At 36.1% G+C, this 21252-nt stretch overlaps 1 protein-coding gene across 1 annotated transcript in view; it reads right to left on the bottom strand.

Moving 5' to 3' along the window:
- The window catches only part of LOC140145419 (uncharacterized), a 40251-nt gene extending 20181 nt beyond the window's left edge, over nt 1–20070 (bottom strand). Inside the window, 10 exon segments of the mRNA XM_072167139.1 lie at nt 624–828; nt 830–966; nt 4583–4676; nt 7853–8031; nt 11945–12174; nt 13145–13252; nt 13895–14290; nt 16685–16789; nt 18795–18980; nt 19880–20070. Coding sequence (XP_072023240.1) covers nt 624–828; nt 830–966; nt 4583–4676; nt 7853–8031; nt 11945–12174; nt 13145–13252; nt 13895–14290; nt 16685–16789; nt 18795–18980; nt 19880–20012 — 1773 coding nt within the window. The 5' untranslated portion in view covers nt 20013–20070.
- Nucleotides 20071–21252: the final 1182 nt, after the last annotated feature.

Genomic DNA, 21252 nt, shown 5'->3' on the forward strand with positions numbered 1-21252 from the left:
TTTTTTACAAACATAATCAGACTTTTTGACCCCCTCCCTCTCTAACGAAAGGACTTTTGTTTATAGGACTTCATTGAACTTTCGGGTTGTTCCCTTAAGTAATATTTATTTTGATGCCTTGATTTTGAATTAGCTAAATTAATAGGCAACTTTAGCAGCACAGTTGATATAGATGAAAGCATAGTTCCTTCTTTTGTGGACGGAAGATGTTACAATGCATATTACGTAATGCTACTCAATAGACTTGTTACCGGTGCTATATCTATGGCTATAAAACCTTGCACAAAACATTCCCATCTCAAATTGATGGACATGAAATAGGTAATATTCTTCCTGATGGAAGCTACAATTCAGTAGACTGTAGTTATATTATGGTTTAAAGGTCAGGGGTAAGTTTCAGTTTGTACAACCTTGGTTCAAAGTTTGAGTTTCTCAGATTTGCATGAATATTGACTCAAATGTATTCAGAAAAAGAAAAGAACTAATGCAATATCCACAAAGCCATGCAATAGAATATTAAATAGATCACTGGAGCCGGTGTAAACTATACTATTTCCATTAGATAGGTGGGAAAAAATAGGAACATAAAGAAATAAAATTAAATTTAAAAAAAAAAAACTCACCTGACAGTCCCATGCATGCGCTTTGGCATGCATGACTGATAGTGCTGGTTTCATGTCTTGTGTGGCCTGTATAAATGCAGATGTCTCCTGCCTCTTTTCGGCCCATGGCCAGTACTTGCACATGACATCCTGCCACATGTATTGAACACCTGCATGCATCATGAAATTGAGATGCAGGTAATGGGGGTACCCGTATATCTCCCCGAAACATGTTGACTGCTTTCTGCGCCAGTGTATGGCGGCACCCAGCCACTGCCAAGCCGGTTTCATCCTGCTTTGCTTTGCTATTACTCTGTGACCGGGCAGCCTTCCATACCGTGTCGCCACACATGTTGTCAGAATCCTAGTCATGAATAAAGAGAAGTAGAAAAAAAATTATTTCAAAATGAAAAAATGCAAAAAAAGTATTTGACAGTACAATTTTTACAGAAAAACAAAATTTGCTGAAACATTTGAATTTTGAAATTGGGCAAGGTTTTTCTCTAATTGCACCATCGGACCCAGTGCTGCAAAAAAGAAAAGAAATACATGTACATCTTTTCTTTCCTCACTAGATAGCCAGTGACCTGTATATTTCCCATTTATATGGTACAGAAAATGTCACTGATGCTTTTATAACACTTTAACAGCAGAGTACATTCTTATTTGTTTTCCACAAAATGTTAGTTTTCACTGGTCACATTATGGCCCCTTTTGTTTATGTGCCAAACGAGGTAAAATTGCTATTTCTTCCCATCGCCTATAGTTATCGTCAATTTACACCGAATGTTGTTAAGCTTCACACAGCTGAGACGTAGAGATAAGACATCAGATAAAACACCTTTTTCAGAATTGATCACTTTGTTGCCATTAGCAATGTTTGGCTTTGCTATCTCCTATTAGGCCGGACTTAGCAAAGCAGAGAACTGAAAGTGATGCCAAAGATGTAAATTACATACGCCCAATAATTATGTAAAGTTAATTTGCTAAATTACTATTAGGACTATATAGCAGCGACTTGGTGCATATGTAGTATATAAGTAAACTAGAAGTATATTACATTTCGCATTTTATGATTTTGAATCTGCATAATTAATTAGAGGCTATAAATATAGAGTTCATTTTATTTTTTCAAGAAATTAACCCTTATCAATTACGTAGATTAAAATGAGCAAGATGCTAAACACGATATACTTATATGTACCCAGTCTCAACTACACCAGGCAAAAAAAGAAACTCGTCAGTTATATTCATCCCTGCTGTTCAATAACTTGATAATGTTGGATTATTCTGAAATATACATTTTGTTAATTGGACTTTGCTTTCTCATTTGACATCCTGTTCGTGAACATTGAGCAAGAATTGACCAAGATATGCGCCTCCAAAGCCTCAAACCCCAAAATCAAAAGTTGCATTTTCAACGATTTTCAATGGGAACGCATCGTTGTATTGCACACAAGCACCACGGGCTAATCAATAAATCACAGTGTAACAGGCACAATTGAATCGTTAAAATTGCAACTTTTCATTTTGGGGTTTGAGAGTTTGGAGGTGCATATCTTGGTCAATTCTTGCTCAATGTTCACGAACAGGGTGTCAAATATGAGAAAGAAAAGTCTATTTAACAAAATGTATATTTCAGAATAATTCAAAATTATCAATTTATTGAACAGCAAGGATGAATATAACTGACGAGTTTCTTTTTTGTGCCTGGTGTAGATAGTCCTTATAGTTACTTAGCTAATTAAGTGTGCATAATTGGGCGTACGGTATGTAATTTACATCTTTAGCCTCACTTTCAATTTTCCGCTTCACTAACTCCAGCCATACTGGAGTTGGCAGAGACAAACGCCGCCAACCAGTGGCATAGCATCATAGGGGCACGGGGCACATGCCCCCCACTCGGTTGCAAAATTTAAAAATACCATAGGAAAATTGCCAAAAAATGGCTTGTGCCCCCAATCAGACCCGGTGCCCCCAATCAGGGTCGGTGCTCCCCAATCGGATGACACACGCACACCGACATCGCCCGGTTAATAATTACATTATTCAACCAGAGACACTAAAATGAATACATGGGATCGATACACGTAAATGTGCTATGCACGATTGATATTCAGACGATAAATCTTTGGATACCGGGTGGAAAATGATGAATATCTCCCGTAAATGATTTCATATAAAGAAACCAGATGTGGTTCCTTGCACTTGAATATATATTTTGAACAGATATGATAGTCGTTAGTTTGCACTTTGAGAGAGTAGCTTGTGTCTTGAGCTGAAAAAGTGACCAAAATTCAAGATTTTAAATAGCGCAGCGTAGACCCTCGTGGAGGTAGTCTCGGGCCAGACTGTATGTGGCTATCACGAACATACAGGATCGACGAGTGTCAGACCAACTGACACAAACTGGCTGTGTAGGAGACTATAGCAGAGGCAGTCTATAAGCAGATGACAATGGCGAATGTATGCTCGCTGACCGTACAGAGGTCAGTCACAAGCTAATGTCATTAGCCTTAGTCGGATGTCCTTCAGCCCACTATGCATTTAAAAACTATTAAACAGATGGTAACACAATGCCATGCGTGGCTGTGGATTCAACCTACCATGGCATTTTCTGCCATGAAGATATCGGGGCGATGACACTGTGCCACGCTATGCCACTGCTGCAAATGGCAATAAAGTGGTCAATTATGAAAAGGGTGTATAGTGATATACACATAGTTTATACCGTTTTTTATACGTCAATGATTCAATAATACACATGCATCAGCCATCACTCAGAATCATCAGGTTTATTTAAAAACTGAATTAAAGCACTTCAGGCCGGGACTTCAGGGCAGGTTTAGTCTTTCACTATTGGGCATTACAATTATGCTAAAAGTAAGAAATTTCCTGTGGAATAAATCAAACATGATATTAATCGTCATCTTACCGATACCACCCCATCATAAATTTGTATTGTGGTGCATTGAAATGCACAGATACCATAGAATTCTTTCTATATATTCTATTCTATGAAGAAATGATTTCAATTTATCATCATCAACCATATCATAACAGAATAACAGAGATTTTTCTTCAAAATATTACTATAAAAGAAGGTGAGGTGCATAGTCTAAAAGCGAGAAACACAAATTTTTAGTTACTAGTATGGACATGTCGCCTTTGAGTTGTATTGTTCATTGGTCATGTATGTCTTATTAAAGCCATAATGTATGATCTTATAATATGAAATTGGTTAATTTTTTTCAAACCTGATTTTTTTGCATATTTGTAATGTTTACACATGTTCCAACTGGCACCTAAATGGAATCATGTGCAGCCAAATTTGTTGTCTTTGTAGGCCAACAGAGTAAGGGAACAAACCAAAAGATCGACAACGTCCTATAAACGAAACTAGTTTCGTTTGGGGGGGGGTGTTAAAATACTCGATTACGTTTGTACAAAAACATCGGTCTGAAGAATGTGTCATTATTATGTCAAAATTTTCAACATGTCATTATTACGTTTCTAGCAGGGAGGGAGAAGATCGGCTGAGAAACGAAACTAGTTATGTTTATAGGACGTCATCGATCTTTTGGGTTGTTCCCTAAAGTTCGACATATTATCATAATTTAAAAATTATGATAATATGTCCCCCCATAGAACTGCGTGTTAAATGGCCAAAATAACCAGTGGGATTTCTTTCACTTTACCTTGTTATTTCAACCTAAAACTAACAGCAACCCTTACCGTCAGTTATTACTAATATTATTTCAACATTTTGAATAAAGAATAACAAAATCAAAATTTGACGGAAATCATACATTAAGGCTTTAACAAAGGAAAATGTATCATGTTTGGTATCCGAATAAATGCATGTATTTTCATTCTCCCTTGGCCAATCATAATAAAAGATATGGCGGTTCAAAATGGTATCAAGACTTTTGGGACACCCTGTATGTGATAGTACTGGCCCATTCACCATTTAGTCTTACCTCTCCTTCTTTACCATAGACCTTGTCAGTATGCTCTTTGACATCTTCATCGGGTGCAATAAAAACTCCTACATGAGGTGAGATTCTTTGTCCCCTATTACAAAAAAAAAAAAAAAAAATCACTGTATAAAACAAAATCACTGTATATAATGTATTATTTCACATGGAGATACGAATGACTGAAGTTGATTTTAATCATCAACACACAAACCACAATGACATTATGATATAGCAGTCAAGTTAGCTCAATCGATAAGGCGTTTGACTATGGTGCGAGAGGTTGCGGTGCCTAGTACGCTCTCGTGGAAAAATTGAGTTAGCTTGAAATTACCCTGGACAAGGAACTCACTGCTAAATTGTCTCGTTGTAACCCGTACGAAACTCGGGGAGCTGATCCCGGTTGCGAAGGTTATTTGTGAAATGCCTTATAGGGTGTGCGCTCTTGAAGCAGCAAAGTCCATGATTTGTTGTTTAATGGTTTGTGGAATGATGTGGGGCCATTAGTGGTAAACCTGGAAAGTGTGCTGCTTGTGGATCAACATCTAGGCGTTGTGCCTGTGCGTAGCGCACTATAAATCACTGCGCTTTTAAATTTTTTGTTAATATATACTGTATTTGTTCCATTAACCGCCCAGGTGATTATCAAAGTCATTTTGGGTGGGTGGTTAATTTTTACATTGTTTACATATTAAATGCATAATATGTAAATTAAAACAATGGCCCAAAATATTCATTCATCATCATCAGTGTGACATATGTTTCAGACCAAGATTCAGATTTGATTTGTAGGTAATAATATCACAGCTTACTTGTTGTAAAGTCACTGGATGGGCACTTATAGGGCATGGGCGGTTAATGGAATGGATATGGTACATGTATATTCAAAATTCACTAGCAATTTTAACTTATGATCATCAGTGTTGAGGTGTGAAAATCCAAGTAATAAAATCATGTAATAACATTATTATGTTGTTTGTGTATTTTATGACATACATACACCCCCCCATCCCCAGATACACATGTACACACACACCCACCAACATAGAGACACCCTCCTACAAGCTCCTACACACCCCTACCCACATAAACACACACCTACATAAATGTACTCAACGGACCAAAATTATTCTTGTTTGGATCTTCAGAGAAGGGGGTTCTCTATGATTTGACTTGATTTGAGTTTATTTCATGTTATTAAGGGGCCCATGTGCGTAGGAAATCTATATCATCCTGAACATAAGATGGCACGGTATAGACCACTTGACATCACTGTTTATCAACAAAGGCGAGGGATTCGTCTATCGATATGCTCGAACGAACCGATACACTGTTCAATTGCTTCCTTGTACTATATGAAATGTGGTGGGTGATTTAAAATGCATGTGCCCTGAGCAAACTACGATGCGTACGCAGGGCAAAGAACAATGGAAATTGCTATATTTCGCATACTGCCGGGCAATGACGTGTGGTTTGAGATGGTGGTCAATGAAAAGAGAAACCCTCTCTGTGACGCTGCCATTGCTAATTGCCAAGTGCAGTATGTGGGAGAGACTGGTCGTAGCCTGGAAACCAGACTGACTGAGCATTGTGCCGATGCTTGTCTTAACAGAAATACACCAGTAGCTAAATATTTCAACCTCCCAAGACATACTGCTAATCACATAACTGTCATGTGTATATTGACTGACACTAAGGATCTTGAGAAAAACTAGATCTCTAAACTTCAGACAACCCAACAACTTGGCAAAAATTAACATGCCAGTGTATCTATGTTATTTCTTTAGGCCTGTGGACCTCACTTAATTGCAATGGGCCTACATGTACATGTTTGATGTGTCAACTTACATGTGGCTTTCACACTGTAGGCCTCAATTGCTTGCAACCCCCATCCTTTTTTTTCTGCATGCATGTATATTCTTTATTATAAGACCTTCCTCAACTTGTGTTTATTCAGCAAATTTTGGCTCTTTTCTTTTCCTAACACATGTATTTTGTACGCCTATATTTTTGCTGCATGCATGCCTTTTCTAATTATATCTTTGAGCTGCACTTCGGACCACCCATTAGACTTCTCCGTAGTCCACTTGCCCGTTTTGCATACTCTGACTATTACATTTAAGCATAACTCATAACCATGTGCATTCTTAATTTCTCTCTGTTTTCTACTACCCTTCTTTTCAGTATGCATACTACACTTTATTTAATATTTAAGACCTTCATTGACTTGTGTTTTATCTAGCAATTTTTGGCTTATTTTTCACTTTTCTTAAAGGAGTATTTTGTGATCCTAGAATCCTCTTTTTATGACATTTTCCAGTAGATATCTACGAAAAAAGCTTATTTCCAAAATTTCAGTTGATTCCGATTTTGCATTTGCGAATTATGCATGATTATGTGTATTACACTGCTCCATAGACAATGTGTTGTAATTTCTTTCTGGTATACCAGAACAACGAAATTAAAATTTCACTACCCGGTATATCTTTGCTAAAAGAATTAATTTGTAAGAAATATTTTGTAAATAAACATTATGTGTAGTGATGATGCTGTTGATCACGAAATGACCTTTTTATACATGTATTTTGTATGGTTTAAAAATTAATTTGTTTTTTAATATGCACTACTTTTCTCATTATATCTTGAGTGACATATTAGTCCACTAATCCTTTCTATTCATTCTCTCCCACTTCTATTGATTGCGACCCCCTCTTGACATTTACATCCTGTCAATTAGGGGCTGTGCCCCCCTCTTGGCCCGCCAAAAAATCTTTGCCCTCCCCCTCCTTGCACATGCCAAATTGTTTGGAATTTGAAAACCTTAAATGGTCTATATACATGCTGCGAGCGCAGCGAGCAGGAAAATTTGCATAATTAAGCGTTTCCGTACGGGTTTCCTAAGCCTTAAATTTCAATTAAAGCGCCCCCAAGAATGTGCGCCAAAATCACTTGCCCCCCCCCCTCTCGGCTTGCCAAAAATTGCTTGTCGCCCCCCCCCTTTTGGCTCGGCAAAAATGTCTTGCCCCCTGCATACTGTATAGTCTGCATTTTACTTTATTTGTTTTCCCACATCAAGTTGGTGTACCTTGCTTTTTTCGTTCTTACATTCCCATCCAAAATTGTCAATCTTTGCAAAATTCTATGAAGAATTCTTGACATAGCTCTGAAAACGTTCATGCAGCTATAAGAAAAATATATATTGGAAAATGTGCTCACAGACAACTTGGTGTATTTTTTATGCAAATGCAGGTGAATGTAAAAATAAAATCTTACCTGGGCACTTTTTTGTACCTGTACAGCTTAAAATTGCCATCCACATGGGCCGAATGTTGGTATTTTGCGCATGGAGGACATGTCATTGCATCATATTCCATAGCCAGGTCAAGCTGTCTTGTGCTGTACCTAAATTCTCGCAACACCTTTGACAAGCTAGTTCGATTTATAGGCAAATCCTGTAAGAATCAAAACAAAAACAAGATACTGCACAAATCTACTCCATATATGTATCTAAATCCTAATACTTTAGTTAGTTCTAACTGGCAATAAATTTTAATAAGTCAATGTTTGAAAACATGGGCCAAAACATGTGTTTTAGGGTGTTTTATGTTTGCTGCTGGAACACACATTTTCTTATATCTTGTATAACCAATATGTAAATGATGGGGGGGGGGGGCACTTAACACAAATGACCATATGGGTATGCTCCCTGGAAAGACCACCCCCCCTTTTTTTTGTGGATTTCAAAGGCTCAAAGACCCCTATATGACCAAAATAGAGTCCGAAAGACCCTTGATGTTGATAATTTCAGCTGTAAAAGACCACAAAATTGCTCATTCCTCATATTTCTTGTTTTTTCAGGTGATTTTTAACCAAACAGCCAAGAAAGACCCTTGATTTTGACTGTTCGCAGCTCAAAATTTCGGGGGAGCATACACACCAAAATTTTTTGATGTGCTACCCCCGGAAATGATCTTTCTGATAGTTTTACGTGTAAAACAGTTATGTATGCTGATGATATACCTCTCTGCTAATTGTTAATTCGTCAGATCCTTTAAGTCTTCAAAATAGTCTGAATCACAACCTCTGTAGTATACAAATGTAGCTAAATGATTTGGAGAAAATAAACTTACTCTTAATCTAAGTGAATGCTTTTTGGTTCACCCCACATATTTCTTTGATACATGGTGAAGACATTGAGAAAGTTGATCAATTTAAATTGCTTGGTCTCATTTTTGAAAGTAACATGGCTTGGTCTCACCATGTTAATTTAATTGCTTCTTAAATTTCTAAAATATGTGGTGTAATTCATCGTGTTAAATATTACCTGGCAAATCGCATGGCCGATTCGCTTATTATGCTGCGCTTTTAGTTATTGTATCCATGTTTGGTCTAATTGCTCTCTAACACTTTCCAGTAGGTTGCAAGTTCTTATGAACGATCTTGCAAGAATCATTCTTTCTGCTGACATAAGAACTCCTCTGCGTGCTGGCCATTGCCTTCTGCATAAAGGTCCAAGTTTTGAGCTATTTTCTAAAAATATCAAGAGCTATCTCAAGAACCACTGAACCAATACTAGGCTTGTTTGTACTCATTTTAATGCATTTTTCATGCTGATTCCAAATATGGTCATGAAAATTTACAGTTCTGAAATTTTTTAATTTGTTTTTAAACTTGTCGTCTGAAGTCACTTCAACACCCGCGTGGAGAGGGTTAAGACATTAAATTAGACCAAAGCTGGAACAATCATGTTCAATTGTTATGTTATTCAAGTATCTTACTGGGAAAGCTCCTGATTATCTTTGTTCTGGATTCAACTTTACTCATTCTTTTTCTTAGCTATTATAGTACAAGGGGAAATTCTTCTAATTCACTTCTTGTTCCTCATTACAAGAGCAACTCTGGTTTTAGAACTTTTCATGTCAGAGCAGCTAATCTTTGGAATAACTCAGTTGATATTGACACTCGTTCCAACTTTGATTCAATGTCTATTGGCCAATTTAGAAACTATAGTCAGATTATGTAATCATATAATTTTGTCATTGTATATTAACCAATTTCTCTATGTGCAATGTTCCGGTACTGCTAATGTTATTCCATTTTTAATGTACTTTTGTTTACATTCTTAAGTTATACACTGTAACAGCCCCCCCTAGAATAGCGGTATTTGTCACTGCAGGGCTATCTTGTATAATGAAAGTGCAAATAAATAAATAAACAATTATCAAAATTGACATAAAATATTTAATTTATGAACAAACTCATAGTAAGGATACCCACTGTCAATACAGTTGCCACTAGAACGATATCCCATTTACTGTGTGCGTGCACTTACACATGAATTGTCTATGGAGAAACTGATCGATGCAGGAAATCCTGGGCCTGTTAAATGGCGTACTTGTTGTGATCCAAATGTAGGCCTATATATCAGGGTGTTTCAAGAAATTCCTGATTGCAGCAGAAAACATTAACCAAACTTTAATAAGTAATTAATAGAGAGGACCTCCCTTTATGAAGATATCAACTTTTTTTAAAGAAAAATTTAATGAGATGAGAACTACAGCAGTTTGAAGTCACCATTCTGTGCATCAGATGTTGAAACGCAATTATCTCAGAATTTGGATTGATTCAGACAAGCAAACTTACATACTCATAAAATTTAACTATTTTTGAAGACAAGATGTACAGGATGTTATGAAATTAAAGAATGTTTAAGCCTGCCAAAACCCATCTCAAATTATGCACTTCAGACCACCATGTCCATTTTAGATATGCTACATCATGGCTTCCATGCACATACACAGTATATTGCTCAATGCAGTAAAGCTAACCTTTGAGTTGGAGCAAGTTTCTCAAAATTGGTAGTGATTAATGTTACCAAACTTATATCATGGTGAAATATAATCATTTATGAAGATAAAATGTGCTGACCTTAAAAGATTGAACAATGTTTAAGACTGTCGCTATTCATTTGAAAAAAGGCACTTATTGTTCAGCTCCTCTATAGAGATATTTTCCATGGCAGCCATCATACTCATACAAACAAACCATGGGTTTTGAGGTCTTATATTTTTTGTTGTATGTCAACAAAATCGTTTAAATTTTCAGGATGATCTTATTTCATGTGGTCATAAGCAAATATAATGTTCCAGATAACGCAAGTTAATAAATACATTAAGGGGGTACTACACCCCTCGATAAATTTGTGTCTACTTTTGCATTTTTCTCAAAAACTAATAACACAGTGGTAACAAAAGTTATGTATATTATTGGGGCAAGGAATCCAGTTACTACACTGGAATTTCAAGCGGTTCGTTATTTATGATAAGAAATAAGGTACCGCTATGATGTATTTCTTACCATATATTATACTGAACCGCTTGGCTTGAGTCACTGAAATTTCAGTGTAGTAATTGGATTCCTTGCCCCAATAATATACATAACTTTTGTTACCAGTGTGTTATTATTTTTTGAGAAAAATGCAAAATAGTCACAAATTTACCACGGGGTGTAGTACCACCTTAAGAAAAAAGCACCTTAAAATTGTACATTCTGTTAGTATTCCATTTTGGTCTTTAACTTTTTAACATGTTTCAAATGGCTGAACGGGATAATATTTTTTTAATCCAAAATAATTAGTACTGTATTTTGCTGGAATGGAGAGTATATCAAGATGAAGGAACACATTGTTAAGAAAATAATCACATATGAAAATTTTGAGCTTAATATAGGCACTTGAAATACTTGGCAGTACAATGTATGTCTAAAAACCAGCCAAATATTATTGCGCTCTATTTAATTACAAGAATAAAAAGATAATGAAAATTGAATTTTCCAGAAGAACATTGCATGTAAACCTGACCTATAAATTATCCCTGATGGGCTGCACCTTTTGGGCTTTTCAATCATTTTATGTGATTCATTGCCTGTGCTGATTTTCTATGCTTTATACAATGCATTAATGATTGACTGACTAAATGAATAATTATGCTATGAATGAATTTAGACCAAAATGAAGGATTAAATGGATGAATAAATAAATAAACCGGACAGAAAGTAATCAAAGAAAAAGAACCCATACCTAATAATATGATATGGTATACACACTAACATTAAAATGTCAACTCCCATCAGCCATATGGATTGTTGAATTGGAATAAATGAGTTTTAGTCAATGTCCAATACACATTGTCAAATACCAATTACCTTTTATAGCAAACTTTTATCAACACATAGTAATCAATAATTACACCCAATTGTGAAACAACCAATTTATAATAATGGGATCTACCTTATGCATCATAAAAACAAGATAATGCAACTGCAAGGTAACACAAAGACATTTGAAACCATAAATCAGTATCTTACCTGTGTTCCAAATGCCTGTAAGGCATGTGCAAAAGCACTTAATGATGTCCCAGGACAGGATTTGCACAAGATGTCAAACCATCTCATCAAACTTATAGCAAAAACATACTGTACATTTTGTAATGTACCGGGCCAAAAGCCACTCAATAGCAGGTCCTCTATCTCACTTTGACCATCTTGTTGCCCACAGCTTGAACATGAAGGTATCTGGCGATGCAACTCAAATCGTCCTAAATGTATGAAAAGAAATTGTGTCACATGTTTGACATTTATAATGCTTAAAAGTCATAATGCATATTTCTTGTTTCTTTACTATTTATGTGTTCACATGTATGGCATTCTGACAATTAAATGTTCACAATCACTCAATTTATATCTGTTCTTTTCTATGGGTGCAAATAATATGACAAAATATGTCTTACAGCTGCCCTAAACATTTGTTTTGCAGTACACATTTATCTCAGAGAATTTGGCCAGCTTATTATTTTCCACCTTTTTTTAAAATAAATATCAGTAAAAGATATTTTAAAAGCATTTTGTGGAAGAATTGTTTGATTAACAATTTCAAATAGTACAACTTTTTCATTGTGGGCATGAGAATTTAAGTTTTGAGCATCAAAAACCTGTGTCTGGGTCAGTGAAAGTGAGGCAATGTATTGCACAATGGATGTCAAAATCTTTGCAGTTCAATATGAAAGGGTTTGCATATGAACACATGTTCCATGGATATTTAATTTTCTTTTTAATGTAATACACTTCCACAAAAATGTCCCAGTGTTTCTAACACAGTAGTAGAAGCCTGGAGATATTGTTCTATTCATATTATGATATTGTGACAGAGCGAATAACCAGGTATGTGATTCAAAGCTTGTGAAATATCCTAAAAGACAACATGCAATTGACCTAAAATACCCCCCAAACAGGCTGAAAATTAATACAATTGGGAAAATATTTGCCACAAAAAACAAGCATGGAATCACTCAACTAAAATACTGATATGGAAAAGACTTTTAATGCACTATTTCATCTCAAGGTGAGATGTGTTTCAACAGGGAAATCTGTTTAAAATATCAAAGCAATATCACCTATTTGACGGACTTCACAAAAGTAGATGTCAATTACCTTCAATAAATTATTTTAATTTGATACTATATTTATTTCCAAACAAGAGTACAATAAAATAATGTAGGCCTAGCCTACCTTTCAGAGTAACTACAATATAGGATGCGTCTGTTGGTGACAGAGTCAGCTGGTTACTGGATCCGCAAAGCCTGCATGCGTCGGGTTTCATTATCGGTATATATTGCCCTGTTAAGTTAATACAAATTTAATAGAATATGTATGTATTATGCTAAATCTTGGAGGTGTGTTTATGGAACAAAAATTACTGCATCTATCAATACTACAAGGTATGAAAACCTGTGTGATTGATGAACTCACAATGACGACTTATTACACACACCGTGTGCATTTTCTGGGGCAATATTAACATCAGAAGTATCCTATCCCCACCATGTTTCTTCATGCCCTGTCCATTGTGAATAACAGTTGAAAATCACGGCATGCCTAATATTGCTCCATTTTCGCACATAATCTGGCTTGATTTTAGTATTTTTGAAACCCATTGTATTGATATCATATACATGTACATGGGTTTATATTTATATTTATTTATTATTTGACTTTCCCCATCTTTTAAAGCACATGGCTTCTGTAGACTTTGATCCCATATTAATACGTACTGTACTAGTAATGTCAAAAGCATATGGGATTTGATTTACAAGCTAGACCCGTGGCATCCAGCTCCGCTATGAGACTGACAATTCGTAACACTTCCCTCTTGAGCAGTCAATGTTTGTATATTATAACTTGATTTTGCAGCCTTTTTGCTACTAATCGTAAACATGAAATTAAATATCAAGTTGATTTAAAAGTAAAAGCAATACTCACTAAATGAAAAATAAACCATTGTTTCCTTATCTTCATCTCCATCTCCGTACTTGACACCCTGTCCACTTGGGAGAGGCTCAAAAAATCCCCGCACCCACCCCTCTCGCACATGGAATGGTGATGTGGCTTGGTGATTTTTCACATCACAATTGTTGCACTGAAAACTTAGGCAATCCATGCACCTAACGGTGCATATTGTTTCACCACACTGCATGCACAGTTTGTCCACTGGAGGAATGACCTGCGTCTGAAGTAGGGTGGCATATATTTCTGGGCGACATTCTTCCCACACTTCATCTTGAATGAACATCCGATCTGCCCATGATTTGCCCTGCTTTGGTTGAGTTTTGTTCAGCTCATCCAAGAGCCTCTCCAGCTCTTCAGAAATCTCAGCATCTATGTGGAATAAAGATCAATAAAACATGTACAACATATTTCTGGAAAAATAGAGAAAGTGGCTAGAGCAACACTGCAGCTTTTATATGTTCTTCTCACCATTCCACATTCCACACGGAGTATTATGTTGGTTACATGTTTGATGTTTCCGCAATGGGCTATTCCATTTAAAATATACCTCTGGGAAGATTTTGTAAATATCTTCCACAGGGGAGTATGAATTTCAAATGGAATGAAAACATTAGGCAGCTCCATTTAAATGTCATACACCCTCTGAAAAGATTGATCTTGAATATTCCACAGATGGAGGGCAAGTTTTAAATAGATTCATTAATAGATGGATAGATGTGCTAATTCCATTTGAAATATTCCTATTCCCCTGTTGAAGAATAGCATAATACATGCTGTCACTTATGCCTTGGCTACACAACTACATGCTCCTCCTTGAATGAAACGATGCAAAATAATTGGGCAAAGAAGTGGTATTATCTATGTAAAACGCACTAATATGTGGTAGTAAAATGGGAATAAAAGGCACAGAAATATCCTGTACATCCATAATGCATACTCAACAGTAAAAATGTTGAAGTAATGGACATGGCTGCATGGTTGAATCTAGGATATTTTTAGTGCTGGTTGGCATTTGATGAAAATCTTGCAAATTTGGAAATTGTTTGCTATAATGGACCAATTTTTTTCAAGACTCATTGTTTAATGGTGTAATTTTGGCCTCTGGGTGGTGACCTCCAGGGTTAAAATTGCAGCTGAGTGCCGGGCTCTGCTGCCCACCGCACATCCTCATCATCCCTATATCTTTGTGTCGAAATTGCCATGATAGTAACACAGATCCTTTAGTTCTTAAACAGCCATGCAAGGCAAGTTTGTTCGAGATAGGCCGATCAACCCAGGCAAAGCACATCTCCTGGATGATAACATACCACAGCATTTCAATTCATTAGCTGAAACGTTTTTATGATCTACGCATGCTCATTATCATCTATCATTGAATATCAACGTTGCTAACCCAAGAAAATTAAATTTTTCGTCAGTTTTTGTTTTCAAAAGTAGAATTTCAGTACACACAGTCATTCTTATCGTATTCTTTCAACAAATATATTCAACTGCAAGTCTCACAAATGTTTTGCTCAAAAAAGCAAACATAATGGAATATATTAAAGGGTTTGAGAATATAATCACATCACAATAACCTACACCAGCATATCACAACATGTAGTCTTTTTTTATTATTAGTAGGAATAAAATCAATTCATCTCAATATATGCAGCGAATGAACGTGATCTCTTTGTCCCTGAGTTTACTATTCTATACAGACCATTGAAAGACTCAAACTTTAACAATCCAGTGGCAATATAAAATCTGCACAAAAAGTAACTCAGCTGTTATAAATACGCCTATAGATTCAGAACTAATAATTATTTTCACAATATTTTAACATAAAAAAGAAGGATGATTTATTTACGCGCATTTTGATACCCCATTTGTCCAATTTTGTTCAATATTGACAATACAGCAGTGTTTTGAAAGAAAAATACCCCAATTTAAAAGTTGCAGTTATTTGTATTGATTTGAAGTAAGCGCGAAGATAATGGCGGGCTTGACGTGTTTACAGTGCTGGCATAATAACCATTGATCGCTGTAAACTGCAACTTTTATATTTGGGTATTTTTATGTAAAAGCACTACTGTGTTGTTAATATTGAACAGCATTTGACGAATGGGGTATCAAAATGCGTGTACATGTAAATAAATCATCCTTCCCGCTATGTTGAAATATTGTGAAAACAATTATTAGTTCTGAATCTATAGGCGTATTTATAACAGCTGAGTTACTTTTTGTGCAGACTTTATTTAGATTGTTTATTTAGAAAGAAAACTCATAGCTGAATCGCTGAGCTATTAGCAATTGGCATTATTGATTTTTAGCCAATGATTGGTTTACAAACATGCTTAGATTTTTCACAATGCCTGACATATTACAGATGCAAAGTTATCAACCTCATTCATAACCGTCACTTTCATCTCTTCACACTAAAAACACACACATTTTTCCTTAAAATTTTTTTTAAAGGCTAAACGTAAAAATTGTTAAAACAAGACGACTAATAATAGAATTAAGTGCGAATCACAATCTGTGCAAATATGGTAGCACACAATCCAAATATTGTGGTCAATTCTCGCAATTTGTTTGACACACAACACAGCACATGCAGAGGTTACTAATATTTACGCTGATGGCGCGAGGTCCACTGTCCAATATTAGTAACCGTGTTCAAGGTTTGCGTATTGGCAAATAAATAAAAATGATTGGATCGCATGTATCGCGTATATTAATGAGGTTATGAATAATTATCGATCAGAAATCTGATATACTTACTGCCTGGATCAGGGATATCACCATGCAAAACATTATTTAAGGTGGGTGCACGTTCACTTTCATTCATACTTATTTCACCTCTGGGTTCTTCACGACTTTTGACTTCTGCAAATTGAACAATGACATTACTGTAAATATAAATTTTCTACCAGATTACATGTAATGATTTGAAAACTCAATTGTTTTTGCTGCATTTTGTACAGATGTATACAATGCTTGTGATTCATGGTGCTTGAATACACTCAATTAGATAAATGTTGAATTTAGGGAGATAATAACATCAAAACATCCTGTTTTATGACCATGGTGAATTGGTGATTTTAATTTACCCCATTACACACATTACAGGAACTAGAAGTGTTTGTTAAATGAGAACATGTAAAGAAATCACAAAAATCTGGTTTTAGCATTTCCATTACCCCTGACTGCAAGTACAATTAGCCCACATGATCTGATTGCGTAAAAAGCCAAACACACATATGTGACCATCATCTCCAATAACCCGGATAAGTTGCCAGGCATGTTTTTGAGTTATAGGCCTTTAGGGGTAGACGAGTTATTGTTGGTCGAAACAACCTAAAAATCGATTTTCATTATCTAGATCAATATATTATTGAAAAATAACACTTTGATGTTTTGCAAAAGTTCACTCTACAAATCGTATACTTGGCAAACTTGTTTAATTTATTGTTGTTATTAGTTATGTACGTTTTACAAAAGTGTTGTTGTTTCAGCCCTCTTTACAACGTAACTCAAGAACCGCAGGACCTATAAAAGTATATTCGTGATATTTTAAGTCTTCTACATGCTAGCTATGAATTGAGCAATGCAGTTTTTGCCAAAGCTCACTAACATTCGTAAGATGCTGTGAACTACAAAATCACAACAGTTTAAAATACTTAATATATAACCTTAAAAATGACATTCCATAAAAATATTTTGTCTGGTGATGTTGCTTACAGGCGTAACCCTCATCACGAAACCCATTTGTTCAAACCCGGGGGTGGGGCACTCCTTAGTGGCAGGATTATGCTTGGGCGAAGTAGGGCCCTTACATGTATAATGTACAATTACATTTACCAAATAAAAATTGGGTGATTCGAAACTTTAAAAAAATGGGGTCAATGGGGTAACAAGCTGTAAAACAGTGGTCATTGGATACAAGAGTGCCAAACTGCAAAAGAAACCACATGGCCACAATCATAGAGCTTCATAAACAACAATTGGCAGTGTTGAACAGTGTTGCCATAACTATTACTGTACACATATCCATGTATCTGTCAATTGCAACCCCGGCCCCTGGGTACCCGTGGATGGTCCGAGACTTGACATCATGTGACCCGGCATTTGACTCGAAATTTGTCCCCAAAGCCGTTTATTGGATGGGAATTGACGCCGGCCAAAACCCCGGGAATTTGGGTGGGGACTTTACCCGGGTGAGAACCAGGATTGAGTAACTTACCCAGGGATTTCAAACCAGTAAAATGGCCTGTGAATACTGCTGTGGTATAGGTGTATGATATGAAAATTGAATTCAATATTTTGTGTTTATATACAGATTTTGCAAGCTATATATATATTCATGTTGGAGGATTTAACAATGCGGCCCTGATTTGGTAAAACGATTTAACTTGAAATTTGGACATTTTGAGATAAATCCATATTATGGGTAATGGGTAATGTAAGGGCGCTCTTTCCAATGGTGACAACCTCAAATCACCACCATGCCACCAAATAATGAGATCATTATATCTGTTTAATAATTTATTTTATTCAAAATGAAAAACGTCAAGTGTTCAAACTTTAAAGTTCTTTTTCTCGAAACGGCAATTTTAATTTCAAGTTAGATGCATTTTACCAACTCAGGGCCGAATATCATAATCGTTGAATATCCAAAATGGCAACCCTGTGAAACAAAATTAATAACTTATGCGCCCATGGGGAGTGTCTCAAGATTTTGCCTGGTTGTGTTTATGTATAAAAACAGGGAAAATCTGTTCCAACTGGCCATCCGCGATGAACCAAGCAATTGATAAAATCAATATTTTCCCTGTTTTTGATGTGTTTATGTAATTTGCATGAATTACCATATTACGCATCAATTACTTACTCCCTTTCCTCTGTCCATGTGTCCTAGGTTGAGTCTTTGTTTTTCTTATCCCAGACAGTGGGTCAGGTCTTTGTGAAACAACCACAGTTCTCTTGGGTATCTTGGTTGGCACACCTAAACACACCAGTTGCTCCTCTGGACTAAGCTCGTCAAATCTATCTAGATTGAGTGTTCGCTTTCTTGAAGCTGTGATATAATTATAAAAAAAGGTGATATGATGCAATCAGAAATACGATAATTATGCACTATAAAAATAAGAAGATTAAGTTGTAAAGAATATTGTGGACTTTTTATTTATATTCTATTGCCTGAAATACTAAAGTTTGGTTTGTGTTAGGGTGTCCAGCTGAGTATTTGAAAGTGGACCATCAATATACCAAATGTCAAGAAATTTGAACCCATCGCTATATACCAAAATCATAATCTTTGGCCTTTTCAAACTTTTCCCACAATGCCCCCACTCTGCAAGATTTTTGGCTACAGTGAAGCAAAATTTGGCTATATAATTGCAAATTTTTTTAAAATAACCTGTCCATATCAAAAGGCAAAAAATGTGACCCGTATGGTCCTAGTTATTTATGGTTGTGGAATTGATCTAGTGACCCGTCTCTATTTCATCTTAAGTTTTCTTAGAACTGTCTTGCAACATGGCTGCCTTTTCAATTGTTATACTATTCCAGTTGGTTTTTTGCATACACTCTATAGGGTCATGCTCAAATCTAGGGTTGGCTTTAAGTATTTTGCTGAAGAGATATACCGTATTCCATATTTTTTTAACCTTTCAAATGTGATCCGAAGGGGTATATAACACATTCCTTGAGAGTATTTTGTGTGTCTTAATTTCACTGATTTGTTGACCCAAATCACTGAATATATACATGTATGAGCACATACGGTTTCAACATTTTGTATGTGTTGGACTCACAATGCATTTGAATGGGTACGGAAAGTGTGTGAATGTGTATATACATGTAATTTGTGCATTAACCCTGCTCACGTTCATTATCAATAGAATTTTAAGGCCTGAAAATTGTATTGCCATGGGAACCACCATCAAATGATTATAATTATGAAATGTAACATACAAATGTTTAAGCGTCGCCTGCTATAATCTACTGTGCTGGTAGAAGTTGTAGCTGTGGTTGTAGTTGCTGTGGTTGTAGTTGTAGTAGTAGTTGAAGAGGAGGTACACATAGCACTCAGGAGATCTGGATCCATGATGTACACACATGTATGATTACAAGCCCAAGATATTACTCAAATATGAAGTTCTAAGCCACCCTGTGAACATTAAAAAACAGAACATTTTAAAGCCAAAACAATTATAGCCAATGCACATGCATATAGCATTAAAAAAAATCACATTTTATTTACAATATTATGTACAAGTACCATTAGGGACCGATCGTTATTTATGGCAGGGGGGGGTAATTCGTGTTCCCCCCTCGCGTCCGCTCAAAATTTTCGGATTCCCCCCTTGTTTTCCTGAATTTCTCCATTTAAAACTTAACATTCCCGCCTCCTGGTTCAACGAAAAATTGTGCGTTCCCCCTCAAGACCAAAAAAAATTCGAATTCCCTCTCAAAACGCCCATTACCCCCCTGTCATAAATAACGATCACTCCCTTAGGCCCATGAAAGTCAATTCCGAGTTTATCATCACTTTTTTTTCCAGGTTGGTGAGGTGACTTTTTCATTTTTCATTAATATTTCATCAGATTTCATTATTGACCTAAAGTGCGTATTGATTTAAAGCAAAATGAAAATAAATGCGACAAAGAAATTTTCACGAAAGATAGGGACTAGAAAAGTTAGAAAAGAGCCTGGTTTTGAAATGTTTTTCCAATTGCTAAAACTGGTGAAAACACTGATCTCTACTTTGAAAATAATGAATTATTTTGGCATATTTGAAAATGTGTGTCATTTGAGCAAATTTTTCGGGTGCTATATACCCGTCATTATCAGCGTTCTTTATCTCTTGCTGACAGCTTTAATATCATTTGGGTTAAGCAGGGATACAATTTTAAGTCCCTTTTCATTCTAGAGCAACCCAACCATACATGTCATGCTTCACTGATTGTGACATTTATTTGAGATACATTGTAACTCAAAGCTCCCAGCAAAACATTGCTTATCAGGCCAATACTGGACTCTGTAATTGCATGGGCTAAAATGTTTGCACAACAGTGGCGGCAGCTTTTTCGGGGGGAGGGGGGGGGGGGAGTGAATTTCAGGGGATACCTCAAAGGGATGCCTCAAAAGTGAGGGGGCAAACTTGGGGGCAAGAAAACTATTTTTGGCCCCCTTGCCTTGCCCCCCCCCTCCCGCCATAGTGCCACGCCATTGCTTGACAAATAAAATTGCTCTCCTTAAAAAAAAAAAAAAAAAGGCGCAGTGATTTTATAGTGCGCTACGCACAGGCACAACGCCTAGACGTTGATCCACAAGCCTCAGCACAC

This window comes from Amphiura filiformis, unplaced genomic scaffold (genome assembly GCF_039555335.1).
Source record: "Amphiura filiformis unplaced genomic scaffold, Afil_fr2py scaffold_260, whole genome shotgun sequence".
NCBI classification, from domain to species: Eukaryota; Metazoa; Echinodermata; class Ophiuroidea; order Amphilepidida; family Amphiuridae; genus Amphiura; species Amphiura filiformis.